The sequence below is a fragment of the Lepus europaeus genome, chromosome 7 (genome assembly GCF_033115175.1).
Source record: "Lepus europaeus isolate LE1 chromosome 7, mLepTim1.pri, whole genome shotgun sequence".
In the NCBI taxonomy this organism is placed as follows: domain Eukaryota; kingdom Metazoa; phylum Chordata; class Mammalia; order Lagomorpha; family Leporidae; genus Lepus; species Lepus europaeus.
In genome coordinates, this window is record NC_084833.1 from 99,745,351 (window position 1) to 99,763,747 (window position 18,397).

At 41.5% G+C, this 18,397-nt stretch overlaps 1 protein-coding gene across 1 annotated transcript in view; it reads left to right on the forward strand.

Annotated features, from left to right (window-relative positions):
• The first annotated feature begins 1,094 nt into the window (after positions 1-1,094).
• Positions 1,095-18,397, forward strand: part of POU2AF2 (POU class 2 homeobox associating factor 2) — a 29,669-nt gene continuing 12,366 nt past the window's right edge. The window contains exons 1-3 of the mRNA XM_062197602.1: positions 1,095-1,159; positions 1,940-2,079; positions 2,200-2,309. Of these exons, the coding sequence (XP_062053586.1) occupies positions 1,095-1,159; positions 1,940-2,079; positions 2,200-2,309 (315 nt within the window). The remainder of the gene's footprint in view (positions 1,160-1,939; positions 2,080-2,199; positions 2,310-18,397) is intronic.

Genomic DNA, 18,397 nt, shown 5'->3' on the forward strand with positions numbered 1-18,397 from the left:
GCCTGCAATAGCTGGGGCTGGACCAGGCCTAAGCCAAGAGTCGAGAATTCAATCCAGGTCTCTCACATGGGTGACTGAGATCCAACTACTTGAGTCATCATCTGCTGCCTCTCAGAGAACACACTGCCAGGAAGCTGGGACCAGAAGTAGAGCCGAGACTCAAACCCATGCACTCCAACATGGGATGCAGACATCCTGAGTGGTGTCCTAACAGCTGCACCAAACACCTCCCCCAGTAGCAACATCCCAGTGAAAACAGTGTGAAGCCATACAATCTATTCCAGAATTGTAAAATATTCTAAAACCCCTCTGGTTCAATCACTGATTCAGGTCTTACAAACTTTCTAAAATAGCACAAGCAAAAAGTAGGCAACATTTCTTCTTATAGTAAGGAGCTCACTATCCCTAGAAGAAATGTTGACAATTTTAGACCCTTGGAGAAATGTTTTTTCCTTTTCATTTCTATATAATTTCCTCATAATGAAAATAACAAATATTTCTATTTGTTAGTGTTACAAACTGACTGAAGTAGGATCCCAGCTCTATTGCTTATCAGCAACTATGAACTCTTGCCGAATAACTTAGCCCTGAACCTCAATTTTCTCATCTGTAAAATGCATCAAACGAAATAATACATAAAAATTGCCAAGCACTATAACTTCTTCAGTAAGTGCATGTAGTAAGTACTTAAAAAATATTTGCTAAATGAATGAATAACTCTTCTCTTATCTTTGGCCTAGTTTTGAAATACAACTCTTGGAGTTGAATCACCAAATCTCCAAAAATAAAATATATTTATTTTTTTTTAACTTTTATTTAATGAATATAAATTTCCAGTGTACAGCTTATGGATTACAATGGCTTCCCCCTCCCATAACTTCCCTCCCACCCGCAACCCTCCCCTCTCCCACTCCCTCTCCCCTTCCCACTTAATGTTGTATTATTGTTCAGAATTTCTCTACAGACAAACCCCTCTACCTGCAAAAGTTGAGTGGCTTTTCTCCCAGTCTTGGCTGGAACCAGCTTTAAGCCAAATCCATCAAACTGTCCCCCACAAGGGTCCAGAGACCCCCCCATTTCCTCTCCTCTATGAAATGGTGAATGCTGCTCTTGGGATCATTGGTTACTATTCTCAACCTTGTCTTTTACACTACAGTGTGTAAGTGTTTACAGCAAGTTATAATGGAACAAACAAAGGCATTCAACAACCAGGCAGTCAACCAAATGCTGCTACAGGAATATACTCGGCTCCCCACCCAGGAGACAGCAGCCAGTCTCCTTCTCTTTTACCTTCGCCGCCCCTTCACTCTGGTCTGTAGGGTGTTCCCCAATAAACCCTTTCCCTTAAAAAAAAAATATATATATATATATTTATTTATTTAGTGAACCAGTTAGATAACAAATGGCTTTCTTCTGAGGAACACAAACTTCTTAAAACAGTCTACTTGGGGCCAACATTGTGGCACACAGGTTAAGTTGCCACCCACAATACCAGCATCCCACATGAGCACTTGTTCGAGTCCAGGCTGCGCCATTTCCAATCCAGCTCCCTGCTAATGTGCCAGAGAAAGCAGTGGAAGATGGACAAAGTACATGGAACACTGCCACCAACTTGGGAGATCCAGATGGGGTTCCAGGCTCCTGGCTTCAGACTGGTCCATCCTCGGCCATTGCAGCCCCTCAGGGAATAAACCAGCATGGAATATCTCTGTCTTCCCTTCGCTTTCTCTCTGTAACTCTGCCTTTCAAATTAATCTTCATGAAAAGGAAAAAAAAAAAAAGTCCTGTTGACCTGGTCATCATTCACATCAGGTACAAAGAAGCTCTCTGTAAACTGAACCATGCAAATGTTTTTCCTTGCATAGTAAGAAGCATTATTTCAAGTTGCACCCAATCCTTTAGCTTGTGATTAATGCGTACATTGTAAATCTTGATACAGCAAAGAAAGAACAAAAAAACAAGGCTCTTTGAAGAACCGTTATGTAGAAAATGGAATAGTGTTTCTTCCTCTTAAGCAGAGCTTGGATGAAGCTATCAAGAGCCAGGAGATTGGACTCTTTGGAAGCCTCTTCGAATTCAGTAATTCTATTATTCTAATGAGGAAATAGCATCATCATTATCAGCCCTTGAATATGTCCCTCAGTAGGTTAACCTAATTACTCCACCCATATCTGACTGAAACTATTCCATTTGCTTAAGTCCCAGGAGACTACAGCAAACGCGTGTACCAGGGGGTGAGAGTGAAGCACACAGTCAAAGACCTCCTGGCAGAAAAACGGTCCAAACAGACAAGTAACTCAAGATTCAATGTAAGTCCCAGCTTAATATATTCTGAAACATTTGGGGGTTTAAGTTTAGTCATCTGACCTCTTCCTTGATCCCTACACCTATCTCCCATCTCCTCAGTCTACTATTGTCGAGAGAAAATCTCTCCTTCAACTGGCACACACTACATAATTATTTTGAATTTTTCCCCATGATGAACAATCTGTACATACAAAGCATACCTGTTGATATCTCTTTTCTCCCACCTAGTGACACCCATGTTTATACTTGAACTTATGCACCCACTTCTGTCCTCTTCATTCTCATCTATGCTATACTGGCTTCCATGTCCTTTTTCTGAAGAGTTTCTATATCCCTACTCACCTGCTATTGATTATATGTCTTGGAAACAAAAGTCATGTTCCATTGTGACTATATGTCATATAAATCACAGCACACAAATGTTAGCACTCCTCCTGACAGAGAAGCCTGGAGAAAGGGAGGGGATGTCCAGAAAGGGGGTCATGGCCCTGCCAGGAACCAGTTCTGTGACCCTGAGAAAGTCGCTTTGCTTCTCTGGCCTGATATGAAATGAGCCGATCAAAATGGGTCCCTTTCTTCACTATCCACTCTGCCTGTCAAAAAAAATAAAATAAATAAAAAAATTTTTTAAAAATGGGTCCTTTTCTACTATACAAATCTCTGACTATTATGATTTGATAGCACACATGTTAGCCACCAGTGTGTGCTCCAAGAGCTCTGTGGTTGTATTGGCTGGCTACACCAGTTAGTGGCAACAAAAAAATGACATGTCCCAACTATCTCAATTTTCCCAGCCCTAAATTAGCAAGGACTCAGTTGGGTGAGAGTTACGCTGACCTTCAGCCACATGTTATTGTAAACTTGATAGAGATAACACAGAAAAAAAAAATCCTATCTGTAGCATGCAAAATCAGATCTTAAAATCCTAGTAGGAGATGCCTTGAGTCTAAAACCTGTTTCTGCCATCTGCGTCTTCACAAATAGCTTTCTCTGTGCCTACAACGTTTAAGCAGTTGCATTCAGATCTCCAAAAGTGCTTCCAGAATAGCAGTAGCATTTAGCTAAGAAGATTGGGATATGACTATCTCTTCTATTAGGTAAAATACAACAACATGAATAGCAGGATTCCGTCAGACATCTGCAGCTGAAGTATAAACGAGACAGCCATGTACAGGACCAATTCCTGATTCAATTTCTTTCTATTAACATCTTTTATCATACACTTCCTGTGATCCTTTCTTTTAAGTCACCTCCTCTCTTGTAATTCAACAAATGGAGATTAGCTGATAGAGAGAAATCTTAATAATTGGCTCGTTATCTGTTCCTAGGTTAGTCTTTCTCATAGTTCCTGCTTCAAATCACCTGGAGTTCCTGTTAAAAATATTAATACAAACTGAGTTTCTTAGAGACGCATATACGAATGGAGAAAAGAGAGAAAGAGAGGGAGAGAGAAAGAGAATGAGAAGAATATGCAGAGTCTACTGGAAATGAGCCTCAAATTCCAGTGGAACTAATGTATGTTGGTAGGACAAATGAAGACTTGCCACAATTACAACTACAGACTGAACTGTGAAACTTGATCAATGTTCCAGAAAAATTGTTAATTGGAAAGACAACAGTCATCTACAGGGATAAAGAACAGAAATTATATCTGCCCAGTGTGCATGAATCACAACTCACACCTTAGTTTTCATGAATACAAATGAGAAGGCACTCTATCAGAGTTAGGTACAGAATAAAAAGAATTGTAATGTATAGGGAGTAAAATTGACATCTTGAGATCTGATCATTGGTCAAACCCCTTGTCTATACTCCTGAAAACAGTGGTCTCTCTACTGTCTACTTGTTGATTTCTTTACTTACTGGAGGACTAAATTTGTGATTATAAAGTAAATTGAAAGTATGTACGAAAAGAGAAATAAGAAAGGAAAGAAGTGAAAGTGTGAAAGGGGCGGAAGGAGAATGGGACGTAGTGTTTTGTTCTTAAAACTATATATATTAATACACGAAATCTGCTCTCTTTAAATAAATAAATAAGTTTATTAAAGAATACAAGTTCCATAAGAAGCACGAAGAGGGGTCAGCATTGTGATGCAGCAGGTTCAATCACTGCTTATAACACCAACCTCCCATATCAGAATGCCAGTTCAGATCCCAGCTTCTCTGCTTCCAAACAAGCTCCCTGCTTATGTGCCTGTGAAGGCAACAAATGATGGCCCAGGTGTTTTAGCCCCCATCACCCATGTTGGAGACTTGGATGGAGTTTCTGGCTCCTGACTTCTGCATGAGTCAGCCCTAGCTGTTGCAAGCCATTTGAGGAATGAACCAGAAGATGGAAGATCAACACTTTCTCTCTTTCTCTCTCTCACTCTCTCTCTCACCAATGTTCTGCCTTCCAAATACATACATACATAAAAACACAAGAAGGCATATACACAAATGATGAATATATTTCTTTGAAAGATGTACCTAATATTAGGATGGGTATTTGGTCTAGGTCACTAGTTAAGATACCCATGTCCCATATTGGCTGACTTCAGCTCCCTGCTAATGCAGACCCTGGAGGCAGTGGTGATGGCTCAAGTAATTGGGTTCCTGCCACCCACATGGGAGATCCGGATTGAGTTTCTGGTTTCCAGCCATGTGGACATTTAGGGAATGAACCAGGAACTCTACTTCTGACCCAGATTCCTACTAATGCACCTGGGAGACAGAAGACGATGACCCAAGTACTTGGGTTCCTGCCACCCATTGGGAAGACCTGGATGGAGTTCCTGGCTGAGCAGGAACCACGGAACATCATGTTACTGGAGGATACCGGGGTTCTCACTGTGGGAGTAGAGCGAGCGCTCTGTGTGTGTGTGTGTGTGTGTAGGCCTCTCAAATAAAAAATTTACCTAATATCATTTCTTCCTCAAGATATATAACTCTCAAGTTACAGATTTTGTTTTCTATTTGTGTTAAACTTTTACTGTTTATAAGATAAAACAATATTCATAGAATTATTAATAAACCATATTATTCATTTTAAAATGCAGATTCCTGGGTTCTGTGCCATGTTTATTAATGTAGCTTTATTGAGTTGAGGCTAGGGAATGATCATTTGGTCAGTTTTTTTACAATATTCTTGGATGATTTCTTTGCACATCACTTTTGAGAACTTTGGCACGGAGCAAAAACAAGTGTCCGAACCTCACACACCAAGCCAAGCTAGTATTGTTGGACCAGTGACACCGTGTTATAGAGGAAGTATAGTACATAATTTACACCATGAAATACCAAATAATACTGTGGAAAAGAAAAATACTCTTTTTTTAAAAGATTTATTTATTTATTTAAAAGGCAGAGTTACAGAGAGGCAGAGGTAGAGAGAGAAAGAGAGGTCTTCCATCCACTGGTTCACTCCCCAGATGACCACAATGGCCAGAGCTGTGCGGATCCGAAGCCAGGAGCCAGGAGCTTCCTCCGGGTCTCCCATGCGGGTGCAGGGGTCGAAGGACCTGGGCCATCTTCTACTGCTTTCCCAGGCCACAGCAGAGAGCTGGATCGGAAGTGAAGCAGCCGGGACCCAAATTGGCACCCACATGGGATGCTGCCACTGCAGATGGTGGCTTCACCCACTACGCCACAGCGCCGAACCCATACATATTTTAAAATGTAAAATCATATAACAGAACACTAGACTGAATGCTAAAGACAAAAGACCAGCAGCATTCCACAGGACAGAAAGGCTGTAATAATATTTGTAAGGACAGTTTAAGGGCACTTCCTTACAAATTATTTCTTGATCAACACACCAACCCTATGAGACTGATACTTACATGGTTTCCCATTTTGCAGATAAATAAGCTGAGAACAAGAGAACTGTTTCCAAGCTGCACACTAGCAAGCAGAAGGTCTTCTGATCCCTAATTTTATATTCCATATTTAATGGGAAAGATCAATGTAGACTAGAATAAAATAATATCTGAGACATGAAAAGAAGGAAATCAAAAAGAAAGAAAACCTATCATGCAGAAAGGACTTCTAGGAGTACACACTGAGGTACAGTGGGTTGGGCCACATCTTGGGATGCCAACATCCCATATCTGAATTCTGGGATCAAGTCCAGCCTCCACTTCTTTAAAAAAATAAAAGATTTACTTATTATTTGAAAGGCAGAAATACATAGAGAGAAGGAGAGAAAAGGAGGGAGAGATCTTCCATCCACTGGTTCACTCCCCAAATGACCACAACAGCCAGGGCTGGGCAGGGCTGAAGCCAGAAGCCAGGAGCTTCATACAGGTCTCCCACATAGGTGCAGGGGCCCAAGCATTTGGGCCATCTTCCACTGCTTTCCCAGGCCATTAGCAGGGTTGGCAGTGGAGCAGCTGGGACTTGAACCAGTGCCCGTATGCAATGCTGACACTGCAGGTGGAGGCTTAACCTTCTATGCCACAGTGCTGGCCCCTGGCCTCTACTTCTGACCCAGATTCCTACTAATGCACCTGGGAGACAGAAGATGATGACCCAAGTACTTGGGTTTCTGCCACCCATTGGGAAGACCTGGATGGAGTTCCTGGCTGAGCAGGAACCACGGAACATCATTTACTGGAGGATACCGCGGTTCTCACTTTGGCAGTAGAGCTACTTTTTCAGAGCAGTGTATGTGGAGGTGAGTATAATGTCTCAGATAAGTTTAGTTAGGGAAGCCATCCATTAGACATGTTCAAAATTTGCAAGTGACAGCACGAGTAATGACCAGAGAAGGGCATAAACACATGTTGCTAGGCCAAAGAATGGACCTCCCAGACCTCATGTCAAACCCCAGGGACCTGGCCGGCACCACGGCTCACTAGGCTAATCCTCTGCCTGCAGCGCCGGCACACCAGGTTCTAGTCCCGGTCGGGGCGCCAGATTCTGTCCCGGTTGCCCCTCTTCCAGGCCAGCTCTCTGCTGTGGCCAGAGAGTGCAGTGGAGGATGACCCAAGTGCTTGGGCCCTGCACCCCATGGGAGACCAGGAGAAGCGCCTGGCTCCTGGCTTCGGATCAGCGCAGTGCGCTGGCCGCAGCACGCCAGCCGCAGCAGCCATTGGAGGGTGAACCAACGGCAAAGGAAGACCTTTCTCTCTGTCTCTCTCACTGTCCACTCTGCCTGTCAAAAGATAGATAAATATAAATAAATAAATACCCAGGGACCTGAAAATGTTGCCTTTATCTGGCAAAATATGTGATTAAGTTAAGGGTTGTGCACCGAGTCCCTCACTGAATCACCTGTGTAGGCACTCAGTGCAAGCATTCATGTCTCTCTAAGAGGGGCTTCTCCGAGAGAAAATACCCACAGAGGAGAAGGCACACAAAAGAGGAGGAGGTAATGTGACCGCCGAAGCAGGGGTCTGAGTGATGAGCACACAAGTCATTGAATCCTGGCAAACACCAAAAACCGGGAGAGACAAAGATCAGATTTCTCCTGGAGAGTCACAGGGAGCAAATCCTGCCGAAACATTGACCTTGGACTTCTGGCCTCCAGAACTGTAAGAGAACAGACTAGGATGGTTTTAAACCACCCTGTCTGCAGCCATCTGTCACAGCTGTCCTGGCAAACTCACACACAGGCATTATGGAAACTGTCTTCCTGGATACGTACACTTCAGGAAGTATCTATCTGATGCCAAGTTACTGCTTTCTGAGAATGCTCGGATATGTTTATGCAAGATCGTGTTGATCCATCTTTACCACAATTTTCTTCAAGAACATCTGCTTCTGATACTATGAAATGTTTTTTTTTTTACATCTTTGCAGTAGGAATGAAAAAAAAAAAAATCCCTTGCATCAAAAGAAAATTTCACCAAAGACTGGAAATTAAAACCACTTCTATACATTTTAGCCACAATCCTGTGGTTTCACAACTTCCATTGTATATATCTATTTCTAAATAATGGTTTTTCATTTTCCTTTCTCAAATTTTCCTGTGTTATTCTTTACTAGTCTACTATATCTTCTGCCAAAATATGTAAATATGATTCATCCACAAACATTTAGTACCAAAAATATATAATTAGACTCTTGATTGCTGCATTTTTCAATGGCATAATTTCTACTGAGTTCCATAAAAGTTGATCATTGAATTTTTAAAAATAACATCACAAAATTCAATAAACTCTCTATTACCTATGGGAAAAAAAGAAGCAATAAGCCTAATAGCCACAATTTTTCAGTTTTGTTTTGAACTTCAGTGAATGATTGAATTTTCTAATCAAGTTTTTCTTAAGCTATAATAAAGACTCATTTTAAATCACTGAATGTACAACAGCTGGCATAAAAGGAAAAATTTTAAAACCTGCTTCCTACTTGAGTAGGAAACAGAAATCAGAATTAAAGTTGTAGGAAAGGTAGGGGGCTTCCCACGCAATATAAGAGGGATTAGGGGTCAGTATTGTAGCACAGTGACTTAAGCTGCCGCCTGCAACACCAGCAGCCCATATGACCACAGGTTCAAGTCCTGGCTGCTCTGCTTCTGATCCAGCTCCCTGCTAATGTGCCTTGTAAGGCAGCAGATGATGGCCCAAGTGCTTGGGGCCCTGCCACCCACATGGGAGACCTGGATGGAGTTCCTGGCTCCTGGCTTCAGGCTGGCTCAGCCTTGGCCATTGTGGCCATTTGAGGAGTGAATCAGTACATAGAAGAATGGAAGATTTCCTCTCTCTCTCTCTCTCTCTCTCTCTCTCTCTCTCTCTGTTTCTCTTTCTCTTTCTCTCTCTCTGCCCCACCTTCCCTCTATCCCTCCCTTTCCCCCATCTCTATCTCTCTTTCTCTTTGTCACTCTATCCTTCAAATAAATCTTTAAAAAAAATTAAGTAAAATAAAATTATGAGGGAAGAGGTGGATGGGATGCAGCAGTAGGGAGATGAATAAGGGACTTGAGAGTGTGCAATGATGAGCCTGCTTGATTTATGGGCACAGTGATAGTTCTTCTGCTCAGCTCATTCACCACAATATTGTAGTCAGGAACAATAAGGAAGTAGATATGAAAGTTCTTTCAAGTGAATTTTCTACATAAATGTAAGGAAAAGTAAGGGAAGAGTTCTGGTTCTATTTTTAGAAAGTCTACACTGAGGGAAATGTTAAGGAGATATAACCTGAGTAGTAAATTATGTACTTGGAATATATCGGCCTTAAATTTTACATTTTACACAGACATACATCAAAATCTATTTCCATATTTCTTTTGTACCCATCTGAAGTGCTTGTATGTCAAAACATTATACTTAGAGTTATTTCTTTTTTTCTACATTTTCCTAAGTCCTTATATTTAAATTAATGCGAAAATCTACATCAACAACATATGTGAGAGTCTTCAAAAAGTTCATGAAAATGTGTATTATGAAAAAAACTATGTGCAGTTTTCAAAAATTCTGCACAAAAATAAACCTGTGTTTTAATTCTATTTTCCACAAATTTTTGAAGTATCTTCATAAAGGATGAGGCCATAGTCTCAGCTGAAGTTCTTGGTTAATAACCTTCCCTACTTATTTTTGAAGGAAAACATTGCACGCAATAGAAAGAAGGATGCCATTGTACATATTTGACTGGAAAATGTGGAAGAACAGAAGGTAAATGAATGCCATATACTGTGTTTATGGCATAGAACAATTGAGAGTGTTTGATCTTTGTTGAGAGGTGGACAAGCTAACTGTAGAACAGATGTGCTTGGCTGTTGTCCCATCACGTCTGCTAGCTATACATCCAGCTGCTGCTTTGCCACACCAAGTATGTGCACACTGAGTTGTCCAGATCTGTGATGTCCAAATCTGTGGTTTGCATTTAGATTTCTTGCGAAGTATTAGGCAGGAAATATGTAATTGGAAACTGTATCTCATCTAGTGTTCCCCAAAACTTAGGAAAACACACCAAGACATCTCTCTTACACCCAAAGAGGAACTTCTTTTAGTTAGTCTATTTGAAATGCCCCTTTTGATCTTGGAGGGTACTGGGCAATTCCCCTCTTGTCTCTGGGCCTCAGTATCCTTGTCAATAAAAGTAGTTAGACTACACCTCATTTCAATATTTCTCTCATTTCAATATTTATTTTTAAAACTCAAACTTGAAATTATATCTCATTTCTTACCTTCATTTTTGCTATGTGTGTCTCAAGCATTTCCATCCCACTGTTTTGGATCTAGAATAGGTCTGTTTCTTGGAGAACTCACTACTACCCATCCTGAAGCATCTTAGAGTTGATGTTTCAGATCACACCATCACCTGGAACACCAGAGCACTTAGGTTTCCCAAAGCTCATCTTGTCTAAAACACAGGCAGCACAGCGTGGTGAAGAGTATGGATTCTGCATCCAGCCAATCTCACTTCAAGTCAGTTCTGCCACTTCTCAACTGGGTGATGACAGCAAAGTTACCTGCCTTTGGTGTTAAAAGAAGATAATAATATGCCTTGCAAGGTTACCATAAAGGTTATATTTCAAAATTACCAGGGGCTTGGCATATGGTAGGTACTCAGTCAATACTGTTGCTATTCAATGCTTATCGCATGCAAGGAATGAGGCTGGTTAGAATTCCAAATGATTTAAGAAATTCAGTGCCTTGAAGAAACATACAGTTTAATTGTGGGAGGAGAAATCATCCACAAAATAAGTGGTTAAAAATACAAAGATGGCTTTGCTCCAGATGCCAAAACAGTGATGGTCATTAGCAATGCACACTATGGAGGCTCAAGAGAGGTGAACAAACCATAGACAGGGTGAGTGGAAGCAGACTTCTGGGAGGAGGATGCACTTGGACTAAGCTTTGAACAAAGAAACTGACTCAGGTGAGCAAGCAGAACACATGGAGAGGAAAAGCCCAGGGGAAAGGAAGTGCTCTGTCCATCTGCAGTGGGTGGAAGATCTACATTGTGTATAATCCTTCATATTTTCATTCTAGGTCTTGACTGTTAAGGTCTACTAGATATTCTCCTCTGCTCCCAGAGCTCCCAGAATATTCTTCTGCTAAAAAAAACTTCTGATATTGCTCTACACTTGCTAGCATGCTTAAATCTCTCCCTCATCTGGCTAACGCCTTGCTGTTTTTCTGTTTACTTTTGGGTCCTCCAGCTCATGAAGATGATAGGGTAACAGAATGGTTAAGAGTCTGCCTCTACTTTGGATAGGTTCCCAGGAGTGGGATAGCTGGGTCGGACGGTAAATCTATTTCTGGTTTCCTGAGGAATCTGTTTTCCATAATGGTTTTATTGGTATATTGGCCTCTTCTCTTAATAAGAGATAATGAAAAGCCTTTATTTACCTTTAGGTTTAGCTTGTATTTTCAAAATAATTTCTAGTGCTTCATGCTGTCTTCATAAAGATCTTGATTGTTTAGAAAAAACTGAGTCATCTGTTTGTAAGTTCTAAGGGGTTATTTTCTTCCACTATGTAACCTTCTGTATTTGTCTTTAAAATTTTTTGGCATTTCGGTTAAATAGATAACTACTGTTTCACAATGAAAAAAAATGTTCTAAAGTTTAAAAAAAAAGTTTTAATTAAAAAAACATAAAGAGCCTGCATCTCAGAGTCAGACAGATGTAGGCTCCGACTCCAGTGCATGAGAAGCATCCAATTTCCCTGGGGCTCAGTCTCCTCCTGCATGAATGTGGACAGTGACACTCCCTGTCGAAGGAGGCACGACAGTGAAACCAGAGCATGTGTACCAATCACCTGGCGCAGCACATGGCACACGGCAAGTGCTGAGCAAAAGGCAGATTTTATGGTTTTTATAGAATCGGGCACATGGCACACTTGATAAATGTCACAGCAGAGGTGTGCCTCACTAAGGCAGACATGCACTCGATTATGGAAGCTCTGGAGAGCAGCCTTGGGACTTAGACATTCCTGTTCTCAATCTATAAATTCTCACATGATGTAAGTAAAGCAACCAGGAGAAAGGCCACTGGGTAACCATGTTAGGTCTGATAAATTTATAGAGTGACTGAACAAAACAACAAAACAGTGGAAGCAACAGCTAGAAGCCTCATTTAATACTGACTCAACACCACCAGCCTCCTCCACATTGCTGGTCAGCACGGCTAGCCCTGAAGTTCCCCCTTGGGACTGCTATTCAGATAATCTCAACCACTCCCATTCCACAGTCCTACTTATCCAAAGCTCAACCAGTCTTGGGTAGCAAACCAAGAGCTGCTTAGCCAACATGGATTGCCATTTTATGAAAAACCCAGCTTCAAATGACAGGAAGAAGCAAATAAAAGCTCTAGTATTTTTATCAGGATTTGCTACTAACAAGCAGTGTTACTTTCTTAAGCTTTCATTTCCTCCATTTAAAGGGATTTTATGAGCCATACATATGGAAGATCAGTGTTCATAATGTACCCATGAGGTCCCCTTCTACAGCTGTTTCTCTTCCTTACTGCTTCTCTTCCTGAATCAATAAATTTTCCCAGACCTCAGAACATGTTCCACCCATTGGCACCCCTACACCTAATCCCCAAGACGAACCTATCTTTATTCTAAGGAAGACAAATCCCCTTTCCTCTATTTCATCTAGAGTTTTGCAAGTTGGGTTTTCAAGGAAAATAGGGAATGGAAAATTCACATGAAGCACAAGGACGATGATATGGCCTACAAATGCCCCCACAGGAACTTCCAATATCTGTTAGAAACAGGCATGGGCAGTACAGTGGAGGTGACTATCAGGCCTGGTTCCTTTGTCTTTGTTTTGATTCCAGCCAGGATGCATAAGAAGCAATATAATAACAACTATCATACACTACTGGGCTCTGAAATAGGACTTCATAAATATTCTCATTTATCTGCTTTCAAGTATATTTCATTTATCAATAAGAGCACAATTGATTTAAGGAGGTTGCACTGATACATCTGTTTTTCAGATGAGGAAAAGGAGGATCAGGGTGAAAGTAGTAGAGTTCAGATGTGGGCCCAGGTTTATAGAACACCAAGTCTTTATTTCACTCAACAAATTGCCTTCCAAAACTGGTGTTTCCAGTCCAAGGAAGAACAGGCTTTGGAGCCATCGCTTTGCTCCAGGTCCTCCTGTTCAGCTGCCATATCTCACTTCAGGTATCACACACAACGTTGGGCCCCAACTATGCCTTCTGCTCTGTCCTGGCCACATGTTTCTCTCCATACCTGTTCCTGCAGTGCAGTCACTCCTCTGGTGGTGCCACACCCTGCCTTATCCATGACCAGCATCTTTCTGCCCTGTTGCACCCAGACGTCTCAGAACCTGCTAGAATGTAGCCTCTCTTTGTCATTCCCCACTGTACCTAGCGGCCCTGGTCTCATGGGGTTCTCCACTTCCTGAACCATAATCAGAGGTGCCATTTCTTTGGACTTTGGACTTTGTAGGAGCCTCTTTCCTGCCACCTTGGGGAGCACTAGGGCCAACATCACACAGTCATTTTTGTTTTGACCTTTGCTTCTTGCCTGAAGCTTATGCCATGTCTTTTGGTGAAGGATGATTTATTTTCTGAGAATTGCTATGTTGATCAAAGAGGCTGGTATCCACTAGCTCACTCCTGGGGCTGGATGTAGAATGCCACTTCTCCCACTTAAGAAAGCAGAAGCCATACTAGCTCTCTTTGAGGCCTGGAAGAGATTCCTGCACAACAATGTATCTGCTGTCTCAGGTGACCTCCTTCAAGGTTCTCCTAACCCTCAAGATGTCTGGAGTTCTCTCATAGTTGTAAACATGAAAACACCTGCTGCATGTTCTTAATAAATATAAGTCACTAAAGGAAGAAGGGGTTAGTTTTCTTGTGTCCTTAGCTTTGTACAGATGTACGAAAAGAACTGGAGCAGGCCAGTGCTGCGGCTCAATAGGCTAATCCTCCACCTTGCGGCGCCGGCACACAGGGTTCTAGTCCCGGTCAGGGTGCCGGATTCTGTCCCGGTTGCCCCTCTTCCAGGCCAGCTCTCTGCTGTGGCCTGGGAGTGCAGTGGAGGGTGGCCCAAGTGCTTGGGCCCTGCACCCCATGGGAGACCAGGAGAAGCACCTGGCTCCTGGCTTCGGATCAGCGCGGTGCACCGGCCATTGGAGGGTGAACCAACGGCAAAGGAAGACCTTTCTCTCTGTCTCTCTCTCACTGTCCACTCTGCCTGTCAAAAAAAAAAAAAAGAACTGGAGCAAAAGAGACCACCAGAGCCCTATTTTCTAGCTAGTAGGCACATTTTTAGTAGTCATGCTGAGGACAGGTGGAACTGTTGACTAATATAGTTCATGTATTATAATTTTAATCAAGCTATATATCCTAAAATCTGCTAAAACTTGGGATAGTTTATATATTAGGCTACCTCTTTCGCATACTAATGGTGGTGCTAAATAAAAATGAAAAGGACAAAAGAAAAAGCATTAGAATCTAAATAAGCCCACAAACTGAATATTCATGCCTTAAAATTAGGGACTTCCTAATTGCAGTCATTATAGTATCATCCACCCAAGACTCTAACACGCCTATGGTATATGCTGAATCTGTGGTTGAAGGAAGGTCAGCTCTGGACTTTGGCAGCTGAAGCTCTGCGGATCTGGGGTGCAGAAAGTCAGCACCACTGCGACTCCTGGGAATTCTGATTTCTTAATAGTTACCATAAAAATTATTCTCATCTCTTTAAATCTTATCAACTGAAGTTACCCTACAATATGTCCTGGCTTTAGTACAATCACCTTGCTTTCCTGGACATGCAAATGGTCATCAGATGGCCTAATGTATGTTTTCTTGCTTTATTGTGTTATTTTCTTCTTTTTTTCCTCTATTATCTTTATTTTTGTTATATTTTTTGGAGTGTCTGTTGTTCTCTTTGATTACTAAAGCTCTTAGGAAAACTGCAGTTTTTCTGCATTAAATACATCTCATTTGCCCGTGATACTTTTTTCTGAATTGTCAGTAGAAAGAGTCATTTCTTATGTGTAATTTTTGCAAAGTTACTACTGATCAAGGGAATCAGCATCTACTTTAGGAGTATATCCCGCCACAGCTTTTGCCCACACTCACAGCACAGTGTTTTGCATATCACTTGTTAATGTGGCCAACTAAACCCCTACATGAGCCCAGAAAGAATCAAAAAAGAAAAAAAGATTTTCTGAGCAGGCAATGCCTTGTAAACTGAAAACGCCAATGTTTGAACACAGAGGTAACACACTATATCCATGGCATTCATTTGAATGAATGTTTTATTATTTTCTAAGGCCTTCTAAATGGCCCATTGTCTGACTTTAATTAGCCCACTGTCCTGCCCTGTTTAGAAAACTGAACCACATTTTCAGGGCTTTCCATGTTCTCCACCCTACCACCTGTTCCTTCACAATCACAGAATTTTTTAACATAATAATAATAATAAAGGCAAACCTTTTGCAAGGAACTTATTTTTTCAGCTGCTCTATTGGTTCTGCAGGGTTTTTTAAAATGTCATGAAATTTAAAATAATCCCTGGTGGTGAATTCTTTCATGCAGCTTGCGAAAATAATCAGAGCTTGCAGTGCAACAGCCAGGGCAAGTCCATCTGGCAGGGCTGGAGTTCTGCAGATTCCTGTTCAAGAGCGTCCCTGTGACTGCTGTTGTTCTGCCTTAGCTACATAAATACAAACAGCATTCCAAAGGCACACCAGGATCCAGGGATAAAGATACTTCTCATCTTGTAACTTAGGCAACAGAAACCACTTTCTCATAGAGACACCCGGGATGCAATTTTGTGCCAAGCAGGAGAGTTTTTTAACTACGTGAGCTTTCCAAATGACTTAAAATAGTTCATGTCTCAGAAATTTAAAACACTTAGAATCATAGCCTTTTAAAATGTGATCTACAATAAAGATTTAAGACCTAAAGACTATGTATTTATTAACTTAATTAACAAGTTGCTTTAAATTCAAGAGAATATAAAATGACAATCAGAGCTAAAGAATATAAAGTGAAAAGTAGAAGTCAACTGAAGTCTCCTCTGCCCCTAATCCCCTTGTTATTCAACCCAGGAGCCCCCACATTCAGCTTCATGTGCATTCTTCCAGAATTTTCCATCTATCAGAAAAAAACTTAAGTTGCTGCACAAACAAGTCGATGAAATCAAAATATCTGTTAGATAATTATATGTACTATTACAAAAAATGAATTGAACGTTTTCACAGTAAACTCCTTTCCCTGAGGGAGAATGTGAACATGCCTTTTAGTCCTCATTTTACCTCTACACATGGCAAAGCCTTAAGAAAATTACTTAATCATTTTATTCAATCAGCATAGTCCCTACTGTTGCCCAAGATTGATGATAAGGCAGAGAAGGTGCACAAAGCCAGACATTCCCCCTATAAATTTGGTTTTATAGACACAGGTAACTGTTTTGATGATAAATGTTTCAATATTCATTTCTCAATTAAAATTTTTTATTGGACCTATATAAGGTACTGTTAAATTAAATCATTGAAGAATGTAGGGTTTGCTTTTGTTATGTTTTGTTTGTAAAAAGGACAATATAAGGGTGACTCTGCAGTCCCCTCTGTACACACAGATACCAGCAGGAAGAGTAACGAAAAAGAGAGAGAGAGACAGAAGGCCTTGGGAATTGTCCAGCTCCCAGGACAGGTGGCCAGCAGTCTTCAGGGCCTATGGGCAAATATCAGCCTTGCTAAGATACATTCTCTAAAAGGACACCAAATAGAAGTGGGTAGAAATGTCACTTGCTGGCCTCCTGAATTCCCAGCCCTGCCAACACCCGGTCAGATCCTCATCACTGGGTCTCTATTTCAGCTCCAAGAGCTCACATTCTCACCCCACCAACCACTTCAGACCCATCGTTTCAGCAGCAGATTCAGTTTCCTATGATGCCATTTCATCACAACTAACTGCTAAGAGACTTCCGAAGGATCACTGCCTGACACCAGACCAGGCTCCTTAGCTCTGCTCAGAAAAGCCCTTTAGGACCGGGCTCCTGCACCATCCTCTGCTTCTCTTCAGCTTGCCTGTCTTCAGTCTTCCTGCTTACATTTCCCTGTCTCTGATAGGCTGTTCAGTGCATCAGAGCCTTTGCTTTTCTCCTTGATGACAACATCCCTTAACCTAGCTGCTTACTCATTTCCTTTCATCCTTCAAAATCAAACTCAGACATGACCTAAGTTAGAGTATGTTCAATCACATTCATGCAAGGCAGGAAATCACCCTCATCCCTCTCCTCCTCCTAGCCCCTACCTTTCTCGTTGCACTAAATTATGGTTAGAGTAGATCTAGGTTAGAATCCCGGCTATGTCGCTCACTAGCTTTGTGACCTTAGATGAGTGCTACAGAGTATCTATTTGTTTCCCAATCTATAAACTAGAGCTAAAAACTTACAATAATGTATCTCATTAATTAATGGAGAAAGTTTATTGAGATAATGCACATAAATCCTTCAGCATTATAGAGTATGGAAAGCACACAAGTCGTCACTAAAAAGCATGAGATGCAGTCACACACATGCCTATGTAAAGTATCTGAGTGAGTCTGGCAGGAAATAGGTATCAGGAAATGCTGGCAGGCCTTGCAACCTCAACCCTTGTTTATATGACTGCACTAATTACATAGTGAAAGTGTGTGCTGTCCAAGAATAGAAGCTATGCTTTACCCTTCCTTGTATTTCTGGAAACTACCACAACCCTGAAGCATGTTCAGTGTACAATATAACTCTAGTCAATGAAGTGACACGTCTGTTCCCAATAAATCACCTCGCTTATTATTCCTTGATGAACAGCTGTGTTTTCCCATCCTGGTGACTGATTTACAAAATTCCTCCAACCTGTGAGCTCCTCCCCTCTGTACACTCTCAGCCTTCAGTACAAAATTCAAATCCTCAGCACATTGATTTCCCTCTTTTCTGACTTCCAGTTTGTAGAGCATAAACCATACACCTTGAGACAGTACAGACAGTTGGATATCATGAGCTACTTTTTCCTGGGCATGTCCCCATCCAATACTTGTTGCTGCATAAGAACCCCTGCTCCAAACCTTAGTAGTTTAAAATAGTGATTTATTATTTCTTCCGGTTCTGTGTGTTGACTCATCTCCCGGGGGCTCACTCATGTAAGTACACCTAGCTGAAGTCTTAGCAGGGCTGGAGGTTCAGAAGCAG